The sequence below is a fragment of the Salvelinus alpinus genome, chromosome 8, assembly GCF_045679555.1.
Source record: "Salvelinus alpinus chromosome 8, SLU_Salpinus.1, whole genome shotgun sequence".
In the NCBI taxonomy this organism is placed as follows: Eukaryota; Metazoa; Chordata; class Actinopteri; order Salmoniformes; family Salmonidae; genus Salvelinus; species Salvelinus alpinus.
In genome coordinates this window covers 69,015,009-69,042,912 of record NC_092093.1, presented here as the reverse complement: position 1 = coordinate 69,042,912, position 27,904 = coordinate 69,015,009, and the positions used below count along the sequence as shown (strand labels likewise).

Sequence of the window (27,904 nt, the reverse complement as noted above, 5' to 3'; positions counted from 1 at the left end):
AATTCATGAAAACAAAAATTTGATTTTTGGTGTTAATTTAAGGTTAGGGTTAGGCATAAGGTTAGTAGTGTGGTTAAGGTTAGGTTTAAAATCACATTTTAAGAAGATAATGTGTAGAAAGGGGCGGGGGTAATGACTTTGTGGCTGTGGTGACTAGTGACGACAGTGAATAACTAATAGCTAGCGAGCATCTACTGAAAAAAATACCAATCGTGAATACTCAACTAATGTCCGTACCAAAGTAAAACAAGCGATCAAATAACGTCAGCTTGCCGCACCTTGATAATCGATGTGCGAGCCACATCACATGTCAACTGGTTGAATCGTTGCATGCACTGACAGCTGTCAGGGAAATGGAACATATCCGAACGCCTAAGGTAAGAAAGCTAGCTAGCGCCATTCACGTTACTGTTTTTTTGTTTAACCTTAGCAAAACATTTCAAATGCATATGATGTAGCTAGTTAACTAACTTTAGTTAGCTATAATAACTTGCTATGCAATTACAACAACGTCTGGTGCGTTGACAATGGTGCCCTAAAAGCTAACGTTAGCTACCTGACAAATGCAGGGCCAGTTAATTAGTTAGCTAGCTAGTTAACTTGTTAATATGCTCAGTCTTGTTTTGGTTCCAAGAGAAGCGGATTCTGCTGCACGGCTGCATGAATGGCCATTACAATGGTCGTTTAGGATGGGCAAGTTGGCTCGCGCTTTGGGTGGTGATTTTAGAACTTGATAGAGAGATTCAGGGAAGCCACTGTAGACATTGCTAGCAATATAAAACACTATCACAGTGTCGGTGGAGACAACCGAGTAGGCTACACCAAGAAGGCAATATTTTTTTTCTGGTGTTTTGACAACAGACTGTCTGATGTGCTGTGTGCCAGTGACCTGTTTTTCTCGCTAGCCGCCTCCTGCAGCTGCCTGTCCTCCTTGGCACAAACACGATATTAGATTTATGGTACCAGCTGGATGTTTCCAGATAATGCATTTAGTATGACAGATCATGGGGCTACCACTACGTCAAAGGAGCAAAGTGGATGTTTTTTTGTATTTATGCTATAGTCAGAATAATGAGCTAGTTATACAATGATTTGCTATAGTCAGTGACAGACGTCATCACAGCCGCTGTTTTCACAAAACAGGCTCAAAGCTTTCATGTTGTTGGCACTGGAGTCAAAGGGTATTTCTGTTGTAGCTTAAAAAGAGAAGAGCCAGCTCAAAGTCCTTTGGTCATTTTTTTATCAGTGAAGTGCCGCCTGAAGGAGTGTGTCTGTTGATCTGGCACTTGTCGTTTGTTTTGTTCAGGTGAAAGATGGTGGGTGTGGTTGCCTGCAAGGGTGTTACCCATCTGCAGCATTTTAGGCTCTGCCCCCCTGGACCCTGTTTGAACTCTAATTAAACATACAGACAGTCAACTCCTGAGATTTTCTGTGGCCTTGGGTGCACTAATCTGGATCATGCTGATATCTGAATCAAGGAAATAGGCCTAGGGACTGTGGAACTGCAATGCAGTTGGTGAACAGGACAGTCATCAGCTTGACTTCAGGCCCGTCAACAACCTTTTCTTTCCTCCTCTGTGTGTGTGTGTCAGTCTACACAAACACACACACTCTCTTCTGTTCGCTACCAGGCCTTGACTGAGCTGACTGATCGCCATCCTGTGGCGTTGCCTAGCACCACACTGGTTGCTGGGAGACAGAGAGAGACTCTTTCAAAGAGAGGGAGAGAGAATAGGCTAGCCTATTTGTTAATCACAGATTAGAATAGTGCAGATGAAGTATATTCAGTCAAGTGTTCTAAATGTCATTAAAGTGATACAATTTACAGGGTGTGAAGACAAAGGTGAGAGTTGAATTAAGTAGTTCTTCATCTTGTAACCACTGTCAACAGGAGTCAGTGAACCAGGAATGTGTAAAAAAAAAAAAGAAAATAAAAAAAGCATCCAGTCAGGAAATGATCAACTCTGGTTCGACAGACTCTGTCAATGTTCTACTGACATTCATGATGTGTTAGTGAGGACATGGTAGTAGGGCCAAAGGTTTTCACTACAAGTGTTTTTGTGCTTGGGTTTGAGTGGACAAGGGAAAGAGAGAGTCCAAATCTCTTTACATAATGTTGCAAGGAGACAGGTTTGACAGGTGTCACCGTAATCATAATTGTACCTGTGCAGGTGGAGCTGGTGCGTCTGTTGGAACGCTTCAGTAACAAGTCCACCAGCGGGACGCTGCACCTGACGGCCACACATCTCATCTTCGTGGAGAGCAATAACGCTGCCACCACCGCTGCACAGGAGATCTGGGTAAGAAGTACCTCTATTCTAATACGCAATACAGAACACACCTTATCTCACACAGCGCTCTAAATTCAGAATGTAGGACTTGCTTAAGCTAATGCCTGACACACCCCATTACAGATTAGTGTTCTTTAATATCATGTGTGTATGTGGGTGGTGTGAGGAAGTAAGGCAGTGTGAGGTGTGTGTGTGTGTGTAGTCTGTCTAGCGGTGATAGTTACTGTTGAGACACCGTGGGAACCGGGTTCGGCCTTCCTCAAGTGACAACTGTTGCTACACTAACCTGCTGGCCCAGCCTATTCTCAACATCGCCTTGGTAACCTGTTGGCAGTGCCAGGTAGAAAGGGAGGGGTGAGAGAGTAGGAATGAGGGAAGACAGTAAGCTCTTATTAGGCCTACCGGTACTTGACTTGATAAATCGAACTTAATTTGTCACATGCACCGAATACAACGTGTAGACCTTACCGTGAAATGCTTACTTACAAACCCTTAACCAACAGTGCAGTTCAAGAAAGAGTTAAGAAAATGTTTACCAAATAAAGTGAAGTAAAAAGTAACACAATACAATAACGAGGCTGTATACAGGGGGTACCGAGTCAATGTGCGGGGTACAGGTTAGTCGAGGTAATTTGTACATGTCTGTATGGGTGAAGTGAATATGCATAGATAATAAACAGCGAGTAGCAGCAGTGCAAAAAAAACTGTCTATGACTTGGGTGACTGGAGTCTTTGCCAATTTTTTGGGCTTTCCTCTGACACCGCCTAGTATATAGGTCCTGGATGTCAGGAAGCTTGGCCCCAGTGATGTACTGGGTCGTACACACTAGAGGTCGACCGATAATGATTTTTCAATGCCGATACCGATTATTGGAGAACAAAAAAAGCCGATACCGATTAATCGGACGATTTTTATTAAACTTTTTTTTTTTTTTTTTATATATATATATATATATATCATACACCTTTTTGTAATAATGACAATTGCAACAATACTGAATGAACAATGAACACTTTTATTTTAACTTAATATAATACATAAATACACACACTGACGTTGTCTGAAGTGACAATGATACTGAAGTCTGCTTAGGAGACAAATACTCTCAACTGTTTGAATAAAAATTGAGTTTAAGTTACCTGTGATGAATGTTGAAAACAAAAACTTTAATTTCTATATGCAGGAAATCCTATTTTAATAATGGGCATGGTAAGAATTGACAACCAAAGTGCGAGTCATAATTCCCATGACACCTTCTAGCAAAATCTGAAAAGCGGTTCCTTCATTTATTCCATAGGATATTTTTAGATTCACTTAAAATAAGGTCTGTGTTTCGTGTAGGCTTACATCACCGTGCCAATTTTATAACTGTGTAGATATCCATAGGACAAGGTAACTCTGATCAATATTGGCTAAATATAAGCGAAGATAAAAAAAATTGTAGAGTGGATTTATGAAAATATGTTGACAAACGTTACCTAATCCTAGTGAGATTTACATGGGTATCAAAACGTCGAGGCGGTTTAAGTCTGCACGAAACACAGACCTTATTTGAAGTAGATCAAGACATTCTCTATGGAAGACATGAACGGTAAAATAACGAAGGAACCCCTTTCAAATTCAGCCCCAAGTTATTACAGGAATTATAACGCGTCGACTATTTCTCTCTAAACCATATACCTTTGACTAATCTGGAAACTATCACCTCGAAAACAAAACGTTTATTCTGTTCCGTATTTTATCTAACGGGTGGCATCCATGAGTCTAAATATTCCTGTTACATTGCACAACCTTCAATGTTGTCATAATTACGTAAAATTCTGGCAAATTAGTTCGCAAAGAGCCAGGCGGCCCAAACTGTTGCATATACCCTGACTCTGCGTGCAATGAACGCAAGAGAAATGACACAATTTCACCTGGTTAATATTGCCTGCTAACCTGGATTTCTTTTAGCTAAATATGCAGGTTTAAAAATATATACTTGTGTATTGATTTTAAGAAAGGCATTGATGTTTATGGTTAAGTACACATTGGAGCAATGACAGTCATTGATTGATTGTTTTTTATAAGATAAGTTTAATGCTAGCTAGCAACTTACCTTAGCTTACTGCATTCGCTAACAGGCAGGCTCCTCGTGGAGTGCAATGTAATCAGGTGTTAGAGCATTGGACTAGTTAACTGTAAGGTTGCAAGATTGGATCCCCCGAGCTGACAAGGTTAAAAATCTGTCGTTCTGCCTCGTTCCTAGGCCGTCATTGAAAATAAGAATGTGTTCTTAACTGACTTGCCTAGTTAAATAAAGATTTAAATAAAGGTGTACATTTTTTTTTAAATCGGCGCCCAAAAATACCGATTTCCGATTGTTATGAAAACTTGAAATCGGCCCCGATTTAATCGGCCATTCCGATTAATCGGTCGACCTCTAGTACACACTACCCTCTGTAGCGCCTTACGGTCAGATGCTGAATCGGGTAGGTTAGTTAGTGCTGGCTGGGCTGGAGTCTGGAACAGAAATCTGTAAACCTTGTAGCTCCAGGGCCACGGTTGGAGTCAGATCTCTTAACAAAGACACTGCTGCCAGGCTTCGTACATACTTCCTTCCTCACAGGGGAAAAGTGTGTGTCAATTTGGTAGCTATAACTCAGTCAGAGAGTCCAAGTGTTTGTAGCAAGGCAAAATGTGCCTCCAGGGCATAAATATTGAAGAGATGCTAAGACTTTGTCTTAGGCTTGGGCGGTATCCAGATTGTCATAACTTCGTACCGACCTTGTGCAATACTGGGCTATTCGGTAATACCGGTACTGAACACAAGGGGCGCTATTGTAATCCGAAGGTTAGCAATGCTAACAAGTATATGTAAAATCCCATAGACAATGCTAACTAAATATTAACGACCGCATTGGGAACATTGTATACAGTCTCTGACCTAAAGTATTTGCAGGACAGACATCCCAGCTCATAAAGTTATACAAGTAACTCCGAAATGCTACTCACAGTTTGCTGCACGCACAAAACAAGGCTCTTGATCCAGAGGGGATTCTTCTGTTACCACTTACAGTGGATGTTCCACTAAAAGTTTGGCGATTATGCTGCGGGATTTAGAGGTAATTTGTGGTTTAGTACGGTACCCTGCGTCACCACTTCATTGCTCCAGACCAGCGCAAGGGGGAGTTAGAGCACTGATTATGCTTTTGGGTCCTACGGTATCTCTAACTGACAATGAATGGGTGACATAAACCTAAATAGAAACGTATAATTGTGCACGACTTCAGTATCACTTACTAAAACTGTTTATTTTGTTGGGATTATTTTGCTCTTACTGTAGCCCACTCCCGACCGGTCACGTTGTACAGCGCCTAAGTGGCGCAACGGTCTAAGACTCTGCATAGCAGTGCAAGCAAGCTATGTTGCTACAGATGCTGGTTCAATACCCGTGCCCCCCTCAACTGGGAGACCCATGAGATGACTGTATGTTTTTGGTTTCTCTAGCTTTATTTACAAATTAATAACAATGTCTCACCCTATGTTCCAGAATGGCCTTTATCTCGCTTTTACGCAAGGTTCAAGGCACGAGGGTAGGGGGTACGGGATGGGCCGCAGAGCCGCACACAAGACGGACCTAGCCCATGAGAAAGGGGTGGTGGACCCCCAACCCGCCCCACTGGGTAGCACAGAGCAACACTAAGGGGCATTGCACTAATAATGTCGCTGACTAGGGAAACGTTCCCACTGTTCTTAGTGCCAGTCTGCACGTTCAAACTAAAATAATGTAACTAATAGATGGCTCACTAGCTACTAAATTAACAAACCAAATGCACAACTGCAGAGCATTTAGCACATCTTTAGACCGTTAACTTAATAGTTATAAGAGTTGGCAGACATTTTTAGTTTAAATTCCATACTGTAGCTAGGTCACCTAGATCACCTGACTGCACAACAGTGGGTGACTCACAAGGCCATGGTCTCTCGTCATTGTGTGCTTCTAAACAAACACCAAATACCGTCAAGCTTCATAATGAAAAAATGTGACTGGTGAAATGAAGAACGCAATCTTTATCTTCTAACGTATAGCACAATTTGACTGTAGGTATTTACTTAAATGTAGCTACTAACGTTCACATTTATAAAAGTAAAAAAAAACGTCTCAAATAGTTAAGGGTGTTGAAAATCCATTTATATTTTCAAATAACCCGGTATACCGCCCAAACTTACTGTCTGACTCATTGCTGCTGGAGAGATCAGCATTTTAAGTGTTTCTCACACACACACACACACACACACACACACACACACACACACTTAGTGTTGGAATGTTCTGCTAATCATTAACTATGCTGATGAATGCGCATTTTAATAATGTCCCAGGGTTGGAGTCACTATAGGGTTGTTGGTTATCTAATATGATTATGGTGATGGGCTGATTTAAATATGTTTATTTGGTGCATTGTCCTTTCATGCTCTCTGTTTTGATGGTCATGAAAAGGCTTTAATGAATTGTTAACCTCATTCACACACTCCTGGCAGATAGAAAATGATAATGATTGCAATGAGTGCGTGTGTGAGTGCACATTATCTCCCTGCGTCCTTTGTGTGTTTAAATGTTTGATAGAGTGAAAGAAAAAGGTCTCTACCTCTAGATTAAGATGACTTTATTTGTTTGTTTTACAGAAGGTTAAACCGAAATTTGAGTTCCGCTTTTATCCCAACCCCTCTGAAAGACACACTTACATAGGTTAGAGCAGGCGGCTGCAACACTGGGTGCCCGTGAAACAGTTGTTGTGGGAGTTTAAATGCCTTGCTCAAGGGCACAATGACAGGCAATCGCATCTAGGATTTGATACCAGCGGCCCTACGGTTGGCAGCTCACTTCCCAACATATTTGTCCCGTCAGACCCGGGATTCGAACTGAAAAACCTCCGGTGGCTGGCTCTTATCTTTAACTGCTAAGTTACCTACTGCCCCTACAGTATGTCCTGTGGTGTCATATTAAGGAAAGGTGTCATGACTGTTTTGTTTTCCCCTCCAGATCCTGCACCACCACATAGCGTCAGTGGAGAAGCTATCGTTGACCACCAGCGGTTGTCCTCTGGTCATCCAGTGTCGTAACTTCAGAGTGGTCCACTTTGTGGTCCAGAGAGAGAGAGACTGTCACGACATCTACAGCTCACTGCTCAGATTGCTACGACCAGGTACCTACTGTACCTGAGCGTGTGTGTGTTTGTTAGGGCTGTGATGGTTATTGGTCAGCTAAATGACCATGGTCATCGTTTTAAAATGGTTAGAATAGCATTTTTATTTAAAAAAATGTAAGACGCACATTTCTTCCTCTCCTCCGCTCCTGACTGCATGTGCTGCTGCTGCTGGGAGGGGGGTGTTGCCGAGGCAATCAAAGACTTGTTTGCCACAACACCTTGCTTGTTTCTGCAAGGTGCAACAGTTTCATCACGTTGTAAAGAGTCCATGTTACCGCCGAAATGGACTCAACCGCAAGAATGACCTGCCGTCTCCAGTCAGCAGTTCATTCCACCCCCAAAAAACTCAAACTAAACGGTTATGACTGTTATTTTAATGAGTCTTCATTCATAATCGTTGGTTAGATGATTATAAGGTAATTGTGCCTGCCCTACTTTGAGTGTGCAGGATGCTTGAGTCGAGTTTAGTTTCTAACATTTGCTCTCTCCCTCTTCTCCATCTCTGTCTCCCTCCCTAGTATCCTATGATGAGCTCTATGCGTTCTCCTACAACCCCAAGCAAAACGAGCAACAGAGAGAGGAAGGCTGGCAGCTCATCGATCTGGGGGCGGAGTTTGAGAGGATGGGCGTACCCTGTGACCGATGGCAGCTCACTGACGTCAACAGGGACTACAAGGTGGGCAGAGCGTTCCAATAGGATTCAGGATGTAATGGAATAAGATTGGTTCAATATTTGACAACAAATCCCATGATTCTATGTTTCCTGTTGTAGATATGTGAGACGTATCCCAGAGACTTGTATGTGCCCATTACAGCCAGTAAGCCCATCATCGTCGGCAGCTCCAAGTTCAGGAGCAAAGGACGCTTTCCTGTCCTCACATACTTCTACCAGGAGAAGAAGGTAACACCTTACCCCACCCTACCCATCTTCACCCTAACCATAACCCTAACATTCAGTGCATTCTGAAAGTATTCAGACCTCTTCTTTTTCATACATTACAGCCTTATTCTAAAATATATGAAGTCTTTTTTTTTCAATCTACACACAATACCCCATAATGACAAAGAAAAACAGGTTTGTAGATTTTTTGCAAATGTATTAAAAAAAAGAAATAATTTACATAATTATTCAGGCCTTTTACTCATTACTTTGATGAAGCACCTTTGGCAGCAGTTACTTCCTCGAGTCTTCTTTGGTATGACGCTACAAGCTTGGCCCCCCTGTATTTGGGGAGTTTCTCCCATTATTCTCTGCAGATCCTCAAGTTCTTTCAGGTTGGATAGGGAGCATCACTGCACAGCTTTTTTCAGGTCTTTCCAGGGATGTTCTTATCGGGTTCAAGTCCAGCCTCTGGCTGGGCCACTCAAGGACATTCAGAGACTTGTCCCGAAGCCACTCCTGCATTGTCTTGGCTGTGTGCTTAGGGTCGTTGTACTGTTGGAAGGTGAACCTTCACCCCAGTCTGGTGTCCTGAGCGCTCTGGAGCAGGTTTTCATCAAGGATCTCTCTGTATTTTGCTCCGTTCATCTTTCCCTCAATCCTGACTAGTTTCCCAGTCCCTGCTGCTGAAAAACATCCCCACAGCATTATGCTGCCACGACCATGCTTTGTAGGGGATGGTGCCAGGTTTTCTCCAGACGTGACGCTTGGCATGCAGGCCAAAGAGTTCAATCTTGGTTTCATCAGACCAGAGAATCTTGTTTCTCATGGTCAGTCCTTCAGATGCCTTTTGGCAACTCCAACCGGGCTGTCATGTGCTTTTTACTGAGGAGTGGCTTCTGTCTGGCCGCTCTACCATAAAGGCCTGATTGATGGAGTGCTGCAGAGATGGTTGTCCTTCTGGAAGATTCTCCCATCTCCACAGAGGATCTCTGGAGCTCTGTCAGAGTGACCATCGGATTCTTGGTCACCTCCCTGACCAAGGCCCTTCTCCCCTGATTGCTTCGTTTGGCTGGGGCGGCCAGCTCTAGGAAGAGTCTTGGTGGTTCCAAACTTCTTCCATTTAAGAATGATTGGAGGGGCCTCCCAGGTGGCGCAGTGGTCTAAGGCATTGCATCGCAGTGCTAGCTGTGCCACCAGAGATTCTGGGTTCGACCCCAGGCTCTGTCGCAGCCGGCCGCGACCGGGAGGCCCATGGGGAGGCGCACAATTAGCCCAACGTCGTCCAGGTTAGGGAGGGTTTGGCCGGCAGGGATATCCTTGTTTCATCGCGCACTAGCGACTCCTGTGGCGGGCCGGGCGCAGTGCACGCTGACCAGGTCGCCAGGTGTACGGTGTTTCCTCCGACACATTGGTGCGGCTGGCTTCCTGGTTGGATGTGTATTGTGTCAAGAAGCAGTGCGGCTTGGTTGGGTTGTGCTTCAGAGAACACATGGCTCTCGACCTTCGCCTCTCCCGAGTCCGTACGGGAGTTGCAGCGATGAGACAAGACTGTAATTACTACCAATTGGATACCACGAAATTAGGGAGTGAAAAGGGGTTTAAAATTTTTATTGGGACCTTCAATGCTGAATACATTTTTGGGTACCCTTCCCCAGAGCTGTGCCTTGACACAATCCTGTCTCGGAGCTCTACGGACAATTCCTGTGACCTTATGGCTTGGTTTTTGCTCTGAAATGTACTGTCAACTGTGGGACCTTTACAGTTGAAGTCAGAAGTTTCCATACACCTTAGCCAAATACATTTAAACTCAGTTTTTTCACAATTCCTGACATTTAATCCTCGTAAAAATTCCCTGTCTTAGGTCAGTTAGGATCACCACTTATTTTAAGAATGTGAAATGTCAGAATAATAGTAGTGATTTCTTTCATCACATTCCCAGTGGGTCAGAAGTTTACATACACTCAATTAGTATTTGGTAGCATTGCCTTTTAAATTGTTTAACTTGGGTCAAACGTTTCGGGTAACCTTCCATAAGCTCCCCACAACAAGTTGGGTGAATTTTGTCCCATTCCTCTTGACAGCTGGTGTAACTGAGTCAGGTTTGTAGGCCTCCTTGCTCGCATACGCTTTTTCTGTTCTGCTCACAAATGTTCTATAGGATGAGGTTTTGTGATGGTCACTCCAATACCTTGACTTTGTTGTCCTTAAGCCATTTTGCCACAACTTTGGAAGTATGCTTGGGGTCATTGTCCATTTGGAAGACCCATTTGTGACCAAGCTTTAACTTCCTAAGACTGATGATATCTTGAGATGTTGCTTCAATACATCCACATAATTTTCCTGCCTCATGATGCCATCTATTTTGTGAAGTGCACCAGTCCCTCCTGCAGCAAAGTACCGCCACAACATGATGCTGTCGCCCCGCCCCCATGCTTCACGGTTGGGATGGTGTTCTTCGGCTTGCAAATCTCCCCCTTTTCCCTCCAAACATAACGATGGTCATTATGGTCAAACAGTTCTATTTTTGTTTCATCAGACCAGAGGACATTTCTCCAAAAAGTACAATCTTTGTCCCCATGTGCAGTTGCAAACCGTAGTCTGGCTTTTTTATGGCGGTTTTGGAGCAGTGGCTTCTTCCTTGCTGAGCATTCTTTCAGGTTATGTCAATATAGGACTTGTTTTACTGTGAATATAGATACTTTTGTACCTGTTTCCTCCAGCATCTTCACAAGGTCCTTTGCTGCTGTTCTGGGATTGATTTGCACTTTTCGTACCACAGTACGTTCATCTCTAGGAGACAGAATGCGTCTCCTTCCTGAGCGGTATGACCGCTGCGTGGTCCCATGGTGTTTATACTTGCGTACTATTGTTTGTATAGATGAACGTGGTACCTTCAGGCATTTGGAAATTGCTCCCAAGGATGAACCAAACTTGTGGAGGTCTACAATTTTTTCTGAGGTCTTGGCTTATTTTCTTTTGATATTCCTATGATGTCAAGCAAAGAGGCACTGAGTTTGAAGGTAGGCCTTGGAATACATCCACAGGTACACCTCCAATTGACTCAAATGATGTCAATTAGCCCATCAGAAGCTTCTAAAGCCATGAAATCATTTTCTGGAATTTTCCAAACTGTTTAAAGGCAGAGTCAACTTAGTGTATGTAAACTTCTGAACCACTGGAATTGTGATACATTGAAATAATCTGTCTGTAAACAATTGTTAGAAAAATGACTTGTGTTATGCACAAAGTAGATGTCCTATCGACTTGCCAAAACTATAGTTTGTTAACAAGAAATGTGTGGAGTGGTTGAAAAACGAGTTTTAATGACTCCAACAAGTGTATGTAAACTTCTGACTTCAACTGTCTATAGACAGGTGTGTGCCTTTCCAAGTCATGTCCAATCAATTTAATCTACCACAGGTGGACTCCAATGCAGTTGTAGCAACATCTCAAGGATGATCAATGGAAACAGGATGCACCTGAGCTCAATTGAGTCTCATAGCAAAGGGTCTGAATACTTATGTAAATAAGGTTTTTCAGGGCCTCCCGAGTGGCACAGTGGCCACTGGACATTCTGGGTTCAAGTCCAGGCTCTGTCGCAGCGGGCCGCGACCAGGAGACCCATGGGGCGGTGCACAATTGGCCCAGCGTCGTCCGGGTTAGGGGAGGGTTTGGCTGGCAGGGATGTCCGTGTACCATCGCACACTAGCGACTCCTTTGGCTGGCCAGGCGCAGTGCATGCTGACACAGTTGCCAGGTGTACGGTTTTCCCTCCAACACATTGGTGCGGCTGGCTTCCGGGTTAAGTGGGCATTGTGTCAAGAAGCGGTGCGGCTTGTTTGGGTTGTTTCGGAGGACACACGGCTCTCGACCTTCGCCTCTCCTGAGTCCGTAAGGGAGTTGCAGCGATGAGACAAGACTGTAACTATCAATTGGATACCACGAAATTGGGGAGAAAAGGGGTAAAAAAAACGAATAACATTTAAAATAATAAGGTGTTTCAGTTATTTGTAGTACATTTTCAAACATTTCTAAAAACCGTTTTTTGATTTGTCATGGGATATTGTGTGTAGTAAAAACAATTTAATACATTTTAGAATAAGGCTGTAACGTAATTTTTTGGGGGGGAAAGTCAAGGGGTCTGAATACTTTCCGAATGCACTGTATACCCTACCCTACTTCACCCTAACCATAACACATACCTGGTTTTATTTGGCCCCCCATGTTCTTTCTTTTTATTGTTGAGAATTTTAATTTTAATTGTTGGACATAAGACACCAGGAAATCAGTTCCAAGTGATTTTAATTTATGTAATCTGTTCAAGTATTCCCACACATAATGGAGATAAATTATTGTATACAAATGTAAGGTTTGAAATGATTATGTGCTAGTCAAATATTCTATCTGTTTGGGCTTCTTTCTGTCAATTTACAGTCTACAAATTATTTATAATTGTGTTCTGTCCCTCCGACCATCCGCTCAAGGAAAAATCTGTCCACAGCGAATCTAGTTGATGATTTTCCCACTGATCACAACACCAGTCATCTAATCTAAACCTAACCTGTACCGTTACCTCTACCATTTCACCCCAACGCAATATTCCTAACCTAACAAGTCTCCGTAAATCGTCCGGTTAGGTATATGTGGCCTAATCCCTGTTTTCTGTGCTCGTCCCTGTCCCTTGCAGGCAGCAGTGTGTCGGTGCAGCCAGCCTCTCTCTGGGTTCAGCGCACGATGCCTGGAGGACGAGAGCATGTTGCAGGCCATCAGCAAAGCCAATCACAACAGCCGATTTGTCTACGTCATGGATACCAGGCCCAAGGTACCCAATCGCAACGCCGTTAGCAAGCTCTTCCCAAAGAATGTGGACATTCTCAGTCCATGCCTTCATTCTTTTATCGCCCTCCCTCTCTGCAGTTGAATGCCATGGCCAACAGAGCAGCAGGTAAAGGCTATGAGAATGAAGATAACTACTCCAACATCCGCTTCCAGTTTGTGGGGATCGAGAACATCCACGTGATGAGGACCAGCCTACAGAAACTCCTGGAAGGTCAGACGGGCACACTCACTCACACCACACATGCACTACACACACACGCGCTATTTACTTGACTCCCTCCATCTCTCTCTGCCTGTCTCAGTGGTGGGAAGTCGTTTTCTGTCAGTAAATGACTACCTGCTGGGCTTGGAGAGCTGTGGTTGGCTACGGCACGTCAAAGCTGTGGTAGATGCAGCCATCTTCCTCACCAAGGTAAGGCCATGTCCCTTCTCCAATCACTTTCTGCTTTCCACTTCAGTTTAGTCACACTGTGATTGCAGACAGTTGGGGGTATGAACGTTAAATTGGGATCCTTAACGTTTTAAGAAAAATCCCAAACCGAAAAACAATGTAGCAGTGCAGTTATCACAAAACATGATTTTCCGTGTTAGGATATAACTAGACGATATGCTATAGAGGTCTGGGAAAAGTTGTTTCATTTAAATAAAACCAGAGAGGAAGAGGTGAACTTGAGGCTAATTTGGGGAATTTGCGAGGCATGCAAGACAGATTTCCAAGACACATGCGCACCTCTCTCTCCCTCAAGCTGACTCGCCTGGGGGCGTATTCATTCTCCCGATTCTGTTGCAAAATGATTTTTAAACAGAAGAAAACGGGGAGGGACCTACCTGCATTTGTCTGTAGAAACTCTCGTTTTAGTTGAAAAACGCTTCAACTGTTAGAGCAGTGTTATGATCATTAGTCCTAATGATGCCAGTGTGTATTCAGTCTTCAGTCTGTTGCGTGTAGAATATCCTAGCCTAGTCATTGATCCGGGCAGCCGAGCGGAAATGGAGGAAAACTCGCCTCCCTGCGGACCTGGCATCCTTTCACTCCCTCCTCTCTACATTCTCCTCTTCTGTCTCTGCTGCTAAAGCCACTTTCTACCACTCTAAATTCCAAGCATCTGCCTCTAACCCTAGGAAGCTCTTTGCCACCTTCTCCTCCCTCCTGAATCCTCCTCCCCCTCCTCCCCCCTCCTCCCTCTCTGCGGATGACTTCGTCAACCATTTTGAAAAGAAGGTCGACGACATCCGATCCTCGTTTGCTAAGTCAAACGACACCGCTGGTTCTGCTCACACTGCCCTACCCTGTGCTTTGACCTCTTTCTCCCCTCTCTCTCCAGATGAAATCTCGCGTCTTGTGACGGCCGGCCGCCCAACAACCTGCCCGCTTGACCCTATCCCCTCCTCTCTTCTCCAGACCATTTCCAGAGACCTTCTCCCTTACCTCACCTCGCTCATCAACTCATCCTTGACCGCTGGCTACGTCCCTTCCGTCTTCAAGAGAGCGAGAGTTGCACCCCTTCTGAAAAAACCTACACTCGATCCCTCCGATGTCAACAACTACAGACCAGTATCCCTTCTTTCTTTTCTCTCCAAAACTCTTGAACGTGCCGTCCTTGGCCAGCTCTCCTGCTATCTCTCTCAGAATGACCTTCTTGATCCAAATCAGTCAGGTTTCAAGACTAGTCATTCAACTGAGACTGCTCTTCTCTGTGTCACGGAGGCGCTCCGCACTGCTAAAGCTAACTCTCTCTCCTCTGCTCTCATCCTTCTAGACCTATCGGCTGCCTTTGATACTGTGAACCAACCAGATCCTCCTCTCCACCCTCTCCGAGCTGGGCATCTCCGGCGCGGCCCACGCTTGGATTGCGTCCTACCTGACAGGTCGCTCCTACCAGGTGGCGTGGCGAGAATCTGTCTCCGCACCACGTGCTCTCACCACTGGTGTCCCCCAGGGCTCTGTTCTAGGCCCTCTCCTATTCTCGCTATACACCAAGTCACTTGGCTCTGTCATATCCTCACATGGTCTCTCCTATCATTGCTATGCAGACGACACACAATTAATCTTCTCCTTTCCCCCCTCTGATAACCAGGTGGCGAATCGCATCTCTGCATGTCTGGCAGACATATCAGTGTGGATGACGGATCACCACCTCAAGCTGAACCTTGGCAAGACGGAGCTGCTCTTCCTCCCGGGGAAGGACTGCCCGTTCCATGATCTCGCCATCACGGTTGACAACTCCATTGTGTCCTCCTCCCAGAGTGCTAAGAACCTTGGCGTGATCCTGGACAACACCCTGTCGTTCTCAACTCACATCAAGGCGGTGACCCGTTCCTGTAGGTTCATGCTCTACAACATTCGCAGAGTACGACCCTGCCTCACACAGGAAGCAGCGCAGGTCCTAATCCAGGCACTTGTCATCTCCCGTCTGGACTACTGCAACTCGCTGTTGGCTGGGCTCCCTGCCTGTGCTATTAAACCCCTACAACTCATCCAGAACGCCGCAGCCCGTCTGGTGTTCAACCTTCCCAAGTTCTCTCACGTCACCCCGCTCCTCCGCTCTCTCCACTGGCTTCCAGTTGAAGCTCGCATCCGCTACAAGACCATGGTGCTTGCCTACGGAGCTGTGAGGGGAACGGCACCTCCGTACCTTCAGGCTCTGATCAGGCCCTACACCCAAACAAGGGCACTGCGTTCATCCACCTCTGGCCTGCTCGCCTCCCTACCTCTGAGGAAGTACAGTTCCCGCTCAGCCCAGTCAAAACTGTTCGCTGCTCTGGCACCCCAATGGTGGAACAAACTCCCTCACGACGCCAGGTCAGCGGAGTCAATCACCACCTTCCGGAGACACCTGAAACCCCACCTCTTTAAGGAATACCTAGGATAGGATAAAGTAATCCTTCTAACCCCCCCTCCCCCTTAAAAGAGTTAGATGCACTATTGTAAAGTGGCTGTTCCACTGGATATCATAAGGTGAATGCACCAATTTGTAAGTCGCTCTGGATAAGAGCGTCTGCTAAATGACTTAAATGTAAATGTAAATGTAATTGATAATAGGCCCTGCTTTACTGAAGTTGCGAGACATTGCAAGGAAAGAAATTGTGAGATACAGCATCCCATTGCGATATGCAGCTTTTGACTGCCTATAGATGGGCCTAGTGCACCGTTCTGACTGTCTGGCTGGTGGCCGACCTGCCTATGCTGCGCCCCTCCCCTCGCTATCCGTCCCTCGCTAGCTTGCTATGGAAGATCCAAGTGTTTGTGTTCTTGGAAGTACGGCAACTACTCAGTCTCCTCCGTTCCAAAAATACTGAATCTTTAGGAGTCGATTCTGAGCGGAATCTAATCTTGACATTCAGAAATGGGAGTTAACACCGGGAGTCAACGTGCAAGGAGTTGAGCAAGGAGTTGAGGAATCAATTATTTTGGAGTCGACTCTCCACCACTACGTCACTGTCGTTAACAGTTAGAAAAATAGCAGAGAAAGGCAAGTGACAGCTGCGAAGTCCTGTATGGCAATACTTTAAAAAGTTAAATGAGATGGAAATGCAAACTTTGAAAGGTGGAATTGAGGTAAAGAAATGGTACTAAAAGTGCAATGCTTAACCATCTGGAAGGGATGCATCGTGAGACCCAAACCGTTGCTGGCAGTAGTGCAGCTGTTATTTTATGAAATTCTTATCGTTTAAACGGTGAGACGATTTTCTCATTTGTCACATGAAGCAGGTAGCTTAGCACTTAGAGCATTGGGCCAGTAACCGAAAGGTCGCTGGTTCGAATACTCTGACCCTGTAAAACAACACATTTTACTGCACCTTTCCGGTGTGTGTGTGACAATTAAAACAGTGTATTTAAAAAATATATAATTTATTTACAAGTAATGGCAATGGCAGTCATTTAACTTCAGTCCCCCTCCCCCATAGGCAGTGACAGTAGAAGGAGCCAGTGTGTTGGTCCACTGTTCAGACGGCTGGGATCGGACAGCCCAGGTCTGCTCTCTGGGAGCTCTGCTCATGGACCCCTACTACCGCACCATCAAAGGCTTTATGGTAAGTGTGTGTGTGTGTGTGTGCTACTGCACCATCAAACAACCTCCCTATGCCTGTAGACATACGTAGAGGAAAGAAACATGTCATAAACTCTGCTCTCTCTGTGTTTCAGGTCCTCATAGAGAAAGACTGGATCTCATTTGGACACAAGTTTGCAGACAGGTGTGACCAGTTGGATGGAGACCCCAAGGAGGTGTCCCCTGTCTTCACACAGTTCCTGGAGTGTGTGTGGCAGCTCACCGAGCAGTTTCCCCAGGTGTGTGTGTGTGTGTGTGTGTGTGTGCAGGCATCTGCGTGTTTCCAGTATACTCACCACATAGCAGCCATCACAGTGGAAGAGTGAGGAATGATTGTGGTGATGATGATACCTACTCTTCCTCAGGCGTTTGAGTTCAGTGAGTGGCTGCTGCTGCAGATCCATGAACATGTTCACTCCTGTCAGTACGGAAACTTCCTGGCTAACAACCAGAGACGGCGAGAAGAGCTGCAGTGAGTAAACCACAAACATACACGCTTTCCATCTCTCTCCCACTCACTCACTCACTCAATCTTCTCTCTCTCTCCTGCCAGACTTGGAGACAGGACACACTCTCTGTGGGCGTTTCTGTTAAGTGAGCAGCAGAACTACCTAAACCCTGCCTACTGCCCCGCCTACGCAGACACACACCCCGTCCTAGAACCCTCCACCCTGCCCTGCCACTTCAAGTAAGAACTAGTACTTTACCTCCTCTCTCTCTCCTTCCCTCACCCACTCTACTCTAAGAATATCCTTTCCTCATCTTCCTAATCTCTGTTTCACTCCACACTGCTTTGTTCCACCTGGACAAAAGGAACACTTACGTGAGAATGCTGTTCATTGACTACAGTTCACCGGTCAACACCCTAGTGCCCTCCAAGCTCATCACTAAGCTAAGGACCCTGGTATTAAACACCTTCTACAACATATCTGCCACGTTGACACTCAACAAGGGGGCCCCTCAGGGGTACGTGCTTAGTCCCCTCCTGTTCACCCATGACTGTGTGGCCGCGCACGACTCCAACACCATCATTAAATTTGCAGACGGTGGTAGGCCTGATCACCGACGACGATGACGAGACAGCCTATAGGGAGGAGGTCAGAGACCTGGCAGTGTGGTGCCAGAACAACAACCTCTCCCTCAACGTCAGTAAGACAAAGGAGCTGATCGTGGACTACAGGAAATGGAGGGCCGAGTACGCCCCCATCCACATAGACGGGGCTGTTGTGGGACAGGTCTAGAGCTTCAAGTTCCTCGGTGTCCACATCACTAAGGAACTATCATGGTCCACACATCAACACAGTCGTGAAGATGGCACGACAACGCCCCTTCCCCCTCAGGAGGCTGAAAAGATTTGGCATGGGCCCTCGGATCCTCAAAGTTCTACAGCTGCACCATTGAGCGCATCTTGTCTGACTGCATCACCACTTGGTATGGCAACTGCTTGGCATCCGACCGCAAGATGCTACAGAGGGTAGTGCGTATGGCCCAGTACATCACTAGGGCTGAGCTCCCTGCCATCCAGGACCTCTATACAGGGCGGTGTCAGATGAAGGCCCTAAAAATCTTCAGTCATAGACTGTTCTCTCTGCTATCGCACGGCAAGAGGTACTGATGCACCAAGTCTGGAACCAACAGGACCCTGAACAGCTTCTACCACCAAGCCATAAGACTGCTAAATAGTCTGGGTAGCTATTGATAACTATTTAACTATCTGTATCATCCCTTTTTGCACTCATTTCTTTTGACTCATCACATATGCTGCTGTTACTGTTTATTATCTATCTCGTTACCTGGTCACTTTATCCCTACCTAATATATCTACCTAAATTACCTTGTACCCCTGCACATTGACTCAGTACAGTACCCTGCCCCCCCCCCCCCCCCCCAAATATAATTTTCATTAAAAAAAAAGATCTCTGCATTGTTGGGAAGGGTCTGTAATTAAGCATTTCACTTAGTTTACACCTGTTGTTTACGAAGCATGTGACAAATACAATTACATTTTGATCTCTTCCTCCTCTCCGTCCCTCTCTCTTCCTCCTCTCCGTCCCTCATCAACCCTACCCTGTTATTCCTTCTTTTCCCTAATTTCTCTCTCTCGCTCTCTCTCTCTGTGTGTCAGGTTCTGGAGGAATATGTACCACCAGTTTGATCGCTCCATGCACCCCCGTCAGTCTGTCCTGAAGAACGTTCTCACCCTGAAGGAGAGCAACTGCCAACTGGAGGACACAATAAAAGACCTGGAGGCTGTGAGTACTTGTATCTCACTAGGGACTGGGTTTATGGGTTGTGTTGAGGGCTACTATCCCTTTTCTATCCTGTTTCTTGCTTATTTTGAAGTTTTTATGCATTTTTTTTCATGGTGCAGAGTTAACGCATTGTTTGTTTATTGGCGAAGGGGTTGTATAGATGGGGAAAATGAGCAGAGGCAGGTTGTTGTAGTAACGGACACTCTGGTGGTGCTGAGGAGGTGAGTATAGGGTCTGTAGGGAACGGTAAGCATGCTGGTGGGTCTGAGGAGGTGAGTACAGGCTCTGTAGGGAACGGTAAGCATGCTGGTGGGTCTGAGGAGGTGAGTACAGGGTCTGTAGGGAACGGTAAGCATGCTGGTGGTGCTGAGGAGGTGAGTACAGGGTCTGTAGGGAACGGTAAGCATGCTGGTGGGTCTGAGGAGGTGAGTACAGGGTCTGTAGGGAACGGTAAGCATGCTGGTGGTGCTGAGGAGGTGAGTACAGGGTCTGTAGGGAACGGTAAGCATGCTGGTGGGTCTGAGGAGGTGAGTACAGGGTCTGTAGGGAACGGTAAGCATGCTGGTGGGTCTGAGGAGGTGAGTACAGGGTCTGTAGGGAACGGTAAGCATGCTGGTGGTGCTGAGGAGGTGAGTACAGGGTCTGTAGGGAACGGTAAGCATGCTGGTGGGTCTGAGGAGGTGAGTACAGGGTCTGTAGGGAATGGTAAGCATGCTGAGGAGGTGAGTACAGGGTCTGTAGGGAACGGTAAGCATGCTGATCGGGCTGAGGAGGTGAGTACAGGGTCTGTAGGGAACGGTAAGCATGCTGGTGGGGCTGAGGAGGTGAGTACAGGGTCTGTAGGGAACGGTAAGCATGCTGGTGGGGCTGAGGAGGTGAGTACAGGGTCTGTAGGGAATGGTAAGCATGCTGGTGGGTCTGAGGAGGTGAGTACAGGGTCTGTAGGGAACGGTAAGCATGCTGGTGGTGCTGAGGAGGTGAGTACAGGGTCTGTGGGGAACGGTAAGCATGCTGGTGGGGCTGAGGAGGTGAGTACAGGGTCTGTGGGGAACGGTAAGCATGCTGGTGGGGCTGAGGAGGTGAGTACAGGGTCTGTGGGAAACGGTAAGCATGCTGGTGGTGCTGAGGAGGTGAGTACAGGGTCTGTAGGGAACGGTAAGCATGCTGGTGGGGCTGAGGAGGTGAGTACAGGGTCTGTAGGGAATGGTAAGCATGCTGGTGGTGCTGAGGAGGTGAGTACAGGGTCTGTAGGGAATGGTAAGCATGCTGGTGGTGCTGAGGAGGTGAGTACAGGGTCTGTAGGGAACGGTAAGCATGCTGGTGGTGCTGAGGAGGTGAGTACAGGGTCTGTGGGGAACGGTAAGCATGCTGGTGGGGCTGAGGAGGTGAGTACAGGGTCTGTGGGGAACGGTAAGCATGCTGGTGGTGCTGAGGAGGTGAGTACAGGGTCTGTGGGGAACGGTAAGCATGCTGGTGGTGCTGAGGAGGTGAGTACAGGGTCTGTGGGGAACGGTAAGCATGCTGGTGGTGCTGAGGAGGTGAGTACAGGGTCTGTGGGGAACGGTAAGCATGCTGGTGGGTGCTGAGGAGGTGAGTACAGGGTCTGTGGGGAACGGTAAGCATGCTGGTGGTGCTGAGGAGGTGAGTACAGGGTCTGTGGGGAACGGTAAGCATGCTGGTGGGGCTGAGGAGGTGAGTACAGGGTCTGTGGGGAACGGTAAGCATGCTGGTGGGTCTGAGGAGGTGAGTACAGGGTCTGTAGGGAACGGTAAGCATGCTGGTGGTGCTGAGGAGGTGAGTACAGGGTCTGTAGGGAACGGTAAGCATGCTGGTGGGTCTGAGGAGGTGAGTATAGGGTCTGTAGGGAATGGTAAGCATGCTGGTGGGTCTGAGGAGGTGAGTACAGGGTCTGTAGGGAATGGTAAGCATGCTGGTGGTGCTGAGGAGGTGAGTACAGGGTCTGTAGGGAATGGTAAGCATGCTGGTGGTGCTGAGGAGGTGAGTACAGGGTCTGTAGGGAACGGTAAGCATGCTGGTGGGGCTGAGGAGGTGAGTACAGGGTCTGTGGGCCCTATACATACAGCGAGGGAACTGTCTAGCTTCCTGAGGGAGACTAAAGGGGAAAAGAAGGTTCCACTGGAGTGTTATATTCCTGCTTCTGAAAGGTTTGTAAGGTCAGTACAACACCTGATGAAGAATGAGGGGTTTAGTGTCCTCTCACCCAAGTAGCAGTATAGGCTAAGAAAGTGGGTCACATTGGTGCGTAAGGGCATTTCTATAGACTCTGTGTAAATGTCTTTTATGGCACGGTGGCTTCATGGGCTACTCTACAGGTTTCTAATTGTTTTCCCTCCCACCTGGAGATTTTATGGTTAGGCTGCTTTAACATGAAAGCGGCAGAGACTGGGGGAAGAGGGGTTTGTAAAACAAAACAATTTCAATGTGAATTTTTATTATTTTTATTATATATATTTTTTTTTACAAGAGACTCAGTGATGTGAAGAATGAAGTGGATTGGGGGGTCTGGTGGAAGGGGCGCAGGTGCTGAGCCATGGCACAAAGCTTAGTGCAGGGTTAGCTATGCTTCCCCCCCGGGACTGGGTGTCAACATTAGTGGTTAGAGACTAAATCAATAACCTTTTCTTTCATAAATGGGTATGCACCTAGTACAGGATGGGAGAGGGGGCTTCTGTTTGGCTGTCTAAGACAGGAGCTTGCATACTTAGCGCTGGACGAGGTGCTTGTGTGGAGGGGGGGGATTGGAAACGCACAATTGACTTCACTAAAGACAGGAATGTTGAGGAATTGCATTCGGTCTCGGCAGGGGTGTTGAATGATGTTCTGAATGAGTTTGATTTAGTGGACACATGGAGAACTAAGTATCCCACCTCAAAGCAGTAAAGGTGGTTGGGGGAGGGTGAACGCAACTCGTTTGGATCGTATCTATACATTCAAAAATCAGAGCAATAGGCTAGTGAGAGCCTCCATTCTCCCAGTTGGGTTTTCAGACCATCATATTGCCATGGCTCACTTCTCTGTTTCACCAGGGCCCCGGCAGGTGTCCTTATGAAAAGTCAATGTAAAGCTCTTGCAAGATGCCACTTTTTGCTCAAGCTTCCAAAGCTTTTGGGAGAGGTGGGGACACTGGAAAGGGGAGTTTGAGTCTCTGTCTGTGGTGGGATGTATGGAAAGCCCAGATTGGGTTTTTCTGTCAGCATTATACAGCTTTTTGTTCTTCAGAGTCCAGGAGACTACTTGGGGAGCTTGAGTGTAGCGGAGGTTGAGCTGGTGTGGCAGGATGGGGTGGGGGCTGCAAGATCATCTATCAATTACACTGGGACATGGGCCTCTTTATCCCATCAAGGCAAAAGGAGCACTTGTAAGAGCTGGATTTTCCATGTTGAGAGAGATGGATGCTGACAGCTCTTGTTTGGGTTGAAAAACAGAGTGGGGAAACCAAGAAAGCCCACTGTTTACTTTTGTCTGATGGGCTTGTAACTTCTGTTGTGAGGGAGATGCCCCCCCCCCACCGGCGGATTGCTTGTGGACATGCAACGCAAGCGCGTGGATTATTTTCTGTCCAAGAGTCCAGAGACAATAACAGCATTATCCTGGCACACAGAAAAAAACATGATGAACAGTCTGTCACTGCACAAAACAGATACCCCTCCCCAACTCCCAGGTCAACCCTATAGCTATTGGTGGCCAGGGCTCCATGTAATACCCTCCACTGGAGGTCCTCTGAGCTTATAGAGCACCCTCCACCTATACCCTGCCATGCTCTTAGCCCCCCACAACCCCCTGCCACTGATGCCCCATCACTCCCACTAAGCTCCAGATGTGCCTAACCTTGACACGGAGGGTGTACAGCGCCTTACCCCCCACTTCCAAACTCCCACAGGCTCGGCGTGCTAAATATCAGTACGTTCTCCCAACCCTCCTGCCAGTCCCAAGTCTCTGCTGTCACTTGCAGTGGTGGCCCCTCTTCACTGGCTCAAGCAGAGCCTCCTGGACCTTCCCATGACTCTCTCCAGCAACCTAAGAGACGTTAGTCCCGCCTGTTGTGCCAACTCCTGAGGGGTTTCCCACCAGCCATTGGTCAGCTAGTCTCCTGCTGGCATTAAACGTAACTGCAGGGTGGCTGAACAAACGGACCTCAAAGGGATCAGTGGGTTGTGGAAGATGGGCTCCTCCCACGCCGCCGCCACCCACCCCCATCCCTCCCTCGTGTGGGCCTCAGCAGCTGCCAGGCCCTCAGTACTGCAGCATAGAAATCAGAGACCCCTGCTTCGTTTAGTCTCTCCGGCCGCATGAAGAAGAGCTGGCGGCCCAGCCCTAAACCGCCAGCCCTCCGGTTTGGCCGGTAGGGATATCCTTGTCTCAGTATGTAAAAATTTAATAAAATGTATGCACTCTACTGTAAGTCGCTCTGGATAAGAGCGTCTGCTAAATAACTAAAATGTAATGTAAATGTAATGCTCTTCAACCGATCGCTGCCTGTACCTGCCCGCCCGTCCAGCATCACTACTCTGGACGGTTCTGACTTAGAATATGTGGACAACTACAAATACCTAGGTGTCTGGCTAGACTTTAAACTCTCCTTCCAGACTCATATTAAGCATCTCCAATCCAAAATTAAATCTAGAAGTGGCTTCCTATTTCACAACAAAGCCTCCTTCACTCATGCTGCCAAACATACCCTCGTAAAACTGACTATCCTGCCGATCCTTGACTTCAGCGATGTCATTTACAAAATAGCCTCCAACACTCTACTCAACAAATTGGATGTAGTCTATCACAGTGCCATCCGTTTTGTCACCAAAGCCCCATATATTACCCTCCACTATGACCTGTACGCTCTCGTTGGCTGGCCCTCACTATATATCAGTCGCCAAACCCACTGGCTCCAGGTCCTCTACAAGTCTCTGCTAGGTAAAGCCCCGCCTTATCTCAGCTCACTGGTCACCATAGCAGCACCTACCTGTAGCACGCGCTCCAGGAGGTATATCTCACTGGTTACCCCCAAAGCCAATTCCTCCTTTGGCCGCCTCTTCTTCCAGTTCTCTGCTGCCAATGACTGGAACGAACTGCAAAAATCTCTGAAGCTGGAGACTCTTACCTCCCTCACTAGCTTTAAGCACCAGCTGTCAGAGCAGATCACGGCACCTGTACATAGCTCATCTGTAATTAGCCCATTGAATCTACCTCATCCCCATACTGTTATTTATTTATTTATCTTGCTCCTTTGCACCCCAGTATCTCTACTTGCACATTCATCTTCTGCACATTCTACCATTCCAGTGTCTAATTGCTATATTGTAATTACTTTGCCACCATGGCCTATTTATTGCTTTACCTCTCTTATCCTACCTCATTTGCACATGCTGTATATTGATTTTTCTACTGTATTTTTGTTTATTCCATGTGTAACTCTGTTGTTGTATGTGTCGAACTGCTTTGCTTTATTTTGCAAATGAGAACTTGTTCTCAACTAGCCTACCTGGTTAAATAACGGTGAAAATAAATAAATAAAATATGGCTGGAGAGGAGGGGTTAGAGGTACGGTTTTAATGTGGTGCTGGTGTATTGATGTCACATTGTCAAATCAAATCAAGTTTATTTTATATAGCCCTTCGTACATCAGCTAATATCTCGAAGTGCTGTACAGACATCCAGCCTAAAACCCCAAACAGCAAGCAATGCAGGTGTAGAAGCACGGTGGCTAGGAAAAACTCCCTAGAAAGGCCAAAACCTAGGAAGAAACCTAGAGAGGAACCAGGCTATGAGGGGTGGCCAGTCCTCTTCTGGCTGTGCTGGGTGGAGATTATAACAGAACTATGCCAAGATGTTCAAAATGTTCATAAGTGACAAGCATGGTCAAATAATAATCATGAATAATTTTCAGTTGGCTTTTCATAGCCGATCATCAAGAGTTGAAAATAGCAGGTCCGGGACAGGTGGCGGTTCCATAACCGCAGGCAGAACAGCTGAAACTGGAATAGCAGCAAGGCCAGGTGGACTGGGGACAGCAAGGAGCCATCACGCCCGGCAGCCCCGACGCACGGTCCCAGGGCTCAGGTCCTCCGAGAGAGAGAAAGAGAGAGAGAAGGAGAGAATTAGAGAGAGCCAAGATTTTCAAAATGTTCATAAATGACAAGCATGGTCAAATAATAATCAGGAATAAACAGGAATATTGTGTGTTGTTTCAATCAGCACATCAGGATTCTGAAAACAACAGGTGATTGTGTGGAGGTATTGCGCAATGTGTTTTTATGGGGGTGGGGGGGGTTCTCGTTACTAAATCTAACCCTATGTCTCCTTCTTTGTGTCCCTCCAGAGGCTACAGAAGCATGGCATCAGCCCCCCCACCCCGGACGACCCCCAGGCTTCCCCTAGAGACCAACGCATCCTCCCCACGCGCCCTCACTCCCTCATCCTGGGAGCCCCCCTCAGTCGGAAGGAGGCACAGCGACAGCAGGAGGAGGAGGAGGAGGTGGGAGAGGAGGTGACAGAGTGCTGTAGTGACACAGAGCGGACAGTAGAGGGCAGCAGCGGTACAGAGCGCAAGGAGCGCTACAGTGACCTGCAGGGGACATACGGGGCCAAGGCCGAGCCCGCTGTGGTCAGCCTGGAGTTTGGAGTGGCCCGCATGACCTGCTGAGGCGTGTGATACTGGAGAAATGGAGGAGGAGGAGGGGTGACTGGGCTGGAATGGAGGGAGGAGGGATGGAAAGAGTGAGAGATGGGGTCACTAAAGGACGAGTGTGTGTTGGTGTGAGTGCGTGTGTGTTGGTGTGAGTGCGTGTGTGTTGTGTTTAGCCATATTCCTATGTTGGCGAATGAAGGTGTATTGTAAATCTTTATAGAAAGCGGCATTTACTGCACATAGAAAGGCTTGTTTTTAAGAATGTTGAAAAGCATTAAAGAGAATAAATAACAACATGAATCATGAAGATCTGCGTGTTCTGTCTGCCTATGTTATTCAACTCAACTGTATTTGTGAAAGCCAACGCTCTGTAGGACAGTTCCAGACATCAGACTGTCTGCTCTGATCTCTTGATGTTCAAACCATCAGATTCTCCCCTTAATCCAACGTCTAGCCGATTTAGTAATGAACATCCCATATTTCATGTTCTTAATATTGCGATCCTCCAGATAGGGTGACGGCCAGGTACAGATTTGAGTTCTAAAACGTCTCGATCCTCCGTCAAAGCCAGAACATCTTTGGATAACCCTGGTTTAACGTGGAATTGCACTGAAATCAGAATTTATCCTTAACTGTTTCATCTTCCGAGATGGCATGATTCCACTGTAATCTGAATGATGGATGCTGAAAGCCGATTTTATTTATTATAATTTTGTTGTTGAATTTTGTATTTATTTTTTTACTTCCATGTCCAACATTCATCTGTGGACATGGCATTGAGATAATCCTATTGGCTCCCTTGGATTGATTGGATAATCCAATTGGTTACCTTTGTCTCACTGGGTAAGGTCATGACCCCATTTTCCCCAGGTAATTGCCATAGCTACTCTGGGGTCATAGAACATTGGAGGGGTCAGCAGGAGAACAAGGAGGCTGTGTGTGAGAGACTGGAAGAGTTTGTCAATCCATCAGAGGAGACTAGAGCAGGGCTGTCAACTCATTCCATGGAGGGCCTAGTGTCTGCTGTTTTTTCCTTTCAATTACCTGAACAACTAGGTGAAAAGGGAGTTCCTTACTAATTAGAGACCTTAATTCATCAATCAAGTACAAGGGAAGAGCGAAAACCCACAGACACTTGGACCTCCATGGAATGAGTTTGACATGTGCAGTAGAGCCTCTGACCAGATTATCGCAATCTTTCAGACAATTCTTCATGTTCCATTGGTGAGAACCTCAGGGTGACTATACCTTGATGAAGACCACTTGTCTGTCGAAACGTTGGTTAGGCTATTCAGTTATTGCATCGGAGCTCCTAGAGTGCGGCTCTCCATTTCTTTTTCAAGTGTTCTACTCCGCTAGCCAGCACCTCGCCTAAACAGGTATGTGTTTTTCGCCTCCACATTGGTGAGAACAGCCATAGCTGGCATCCAGCAGGTGGTCGCTATAACACACTGTGGCGACAGCAAGCAATAGGACAGTCACCCGTTGTTTTTAGTTGTTCGTCGTAGTGCATCTGAGCTGGCCACTAGAACTAGGCCCTCCTTGATTCCCCTTGGGCCCGCGGGACCGGTGTAGCCTCACTACAGTGTATAATATAATCCCACTACGGCCCATGCCGAGAGGTCAGGACATTGCTGTCCCCCAGCAGTCGCTACAGTAGTGTAACAGAGTGAGGATTAGACTGTCTGGAATGGGTTTATACAAGTTGACCTAAACCATTTCTCTGATCCCTCTCAAACACCGACAAG

General features: G+C 46.7%; 1 protein-coding gene across 2 annotated transcripts; it reads left to right on the top strand.

Moving 5' to 3' along the window:
- Positions 1-141: 141 nt before the first annotated feature.
- LOC139583599 (phosphatidylinositol-3,5-bisphosphate 3-phosphatase MTMR6-like) lies at positions 142-26,463 on the top strand. 2 transcript variants are annotated; one of them, XM_071414855.1, is made up of 14 exons: positions 153-377; positions 2,172-2,300; positions 7,319-7,481; positions 8,003-8,160; positions 8,257-8,385; positions 13,055-13,189; positions 13,285-13,417; positions 13,509-13,618; positions 17,116-17,241; positions 17,354-17,497; positions 17,624-17,730; positions 17,812-17,946; positions 19,384-19,510; positions 25,848-26,463. In XM_071414855.1, exons 1-14 carry the CDS (start codon positions 354-356, stop codon positions 26,169-26,171), a joined length of 1,944 nt encoding a protein of 647 aa, XP_071270956.1. In that variant the 5' UTR covers positions 153-353; the 3' UTR covers positions 26,172-26,463. The 2 variants fall into 2 exon arrangements, with proteins under 2 accessions (XP_071270957.1, XP_071270956.1); XM_071414856.1 differs by lacking the exons at positions 17,116-17,241; positions 17,354-17,497; positions 17,624-17,730; ... (1 more) ...; positions 19,384-19,510; positions 25,848-26,463 and adding an exon at positions 14,609-15,464 and having other exon boundaries at positions 142-377.
- Positions 26,464-27,904: the final 1,441 nt, after the last annotated feature.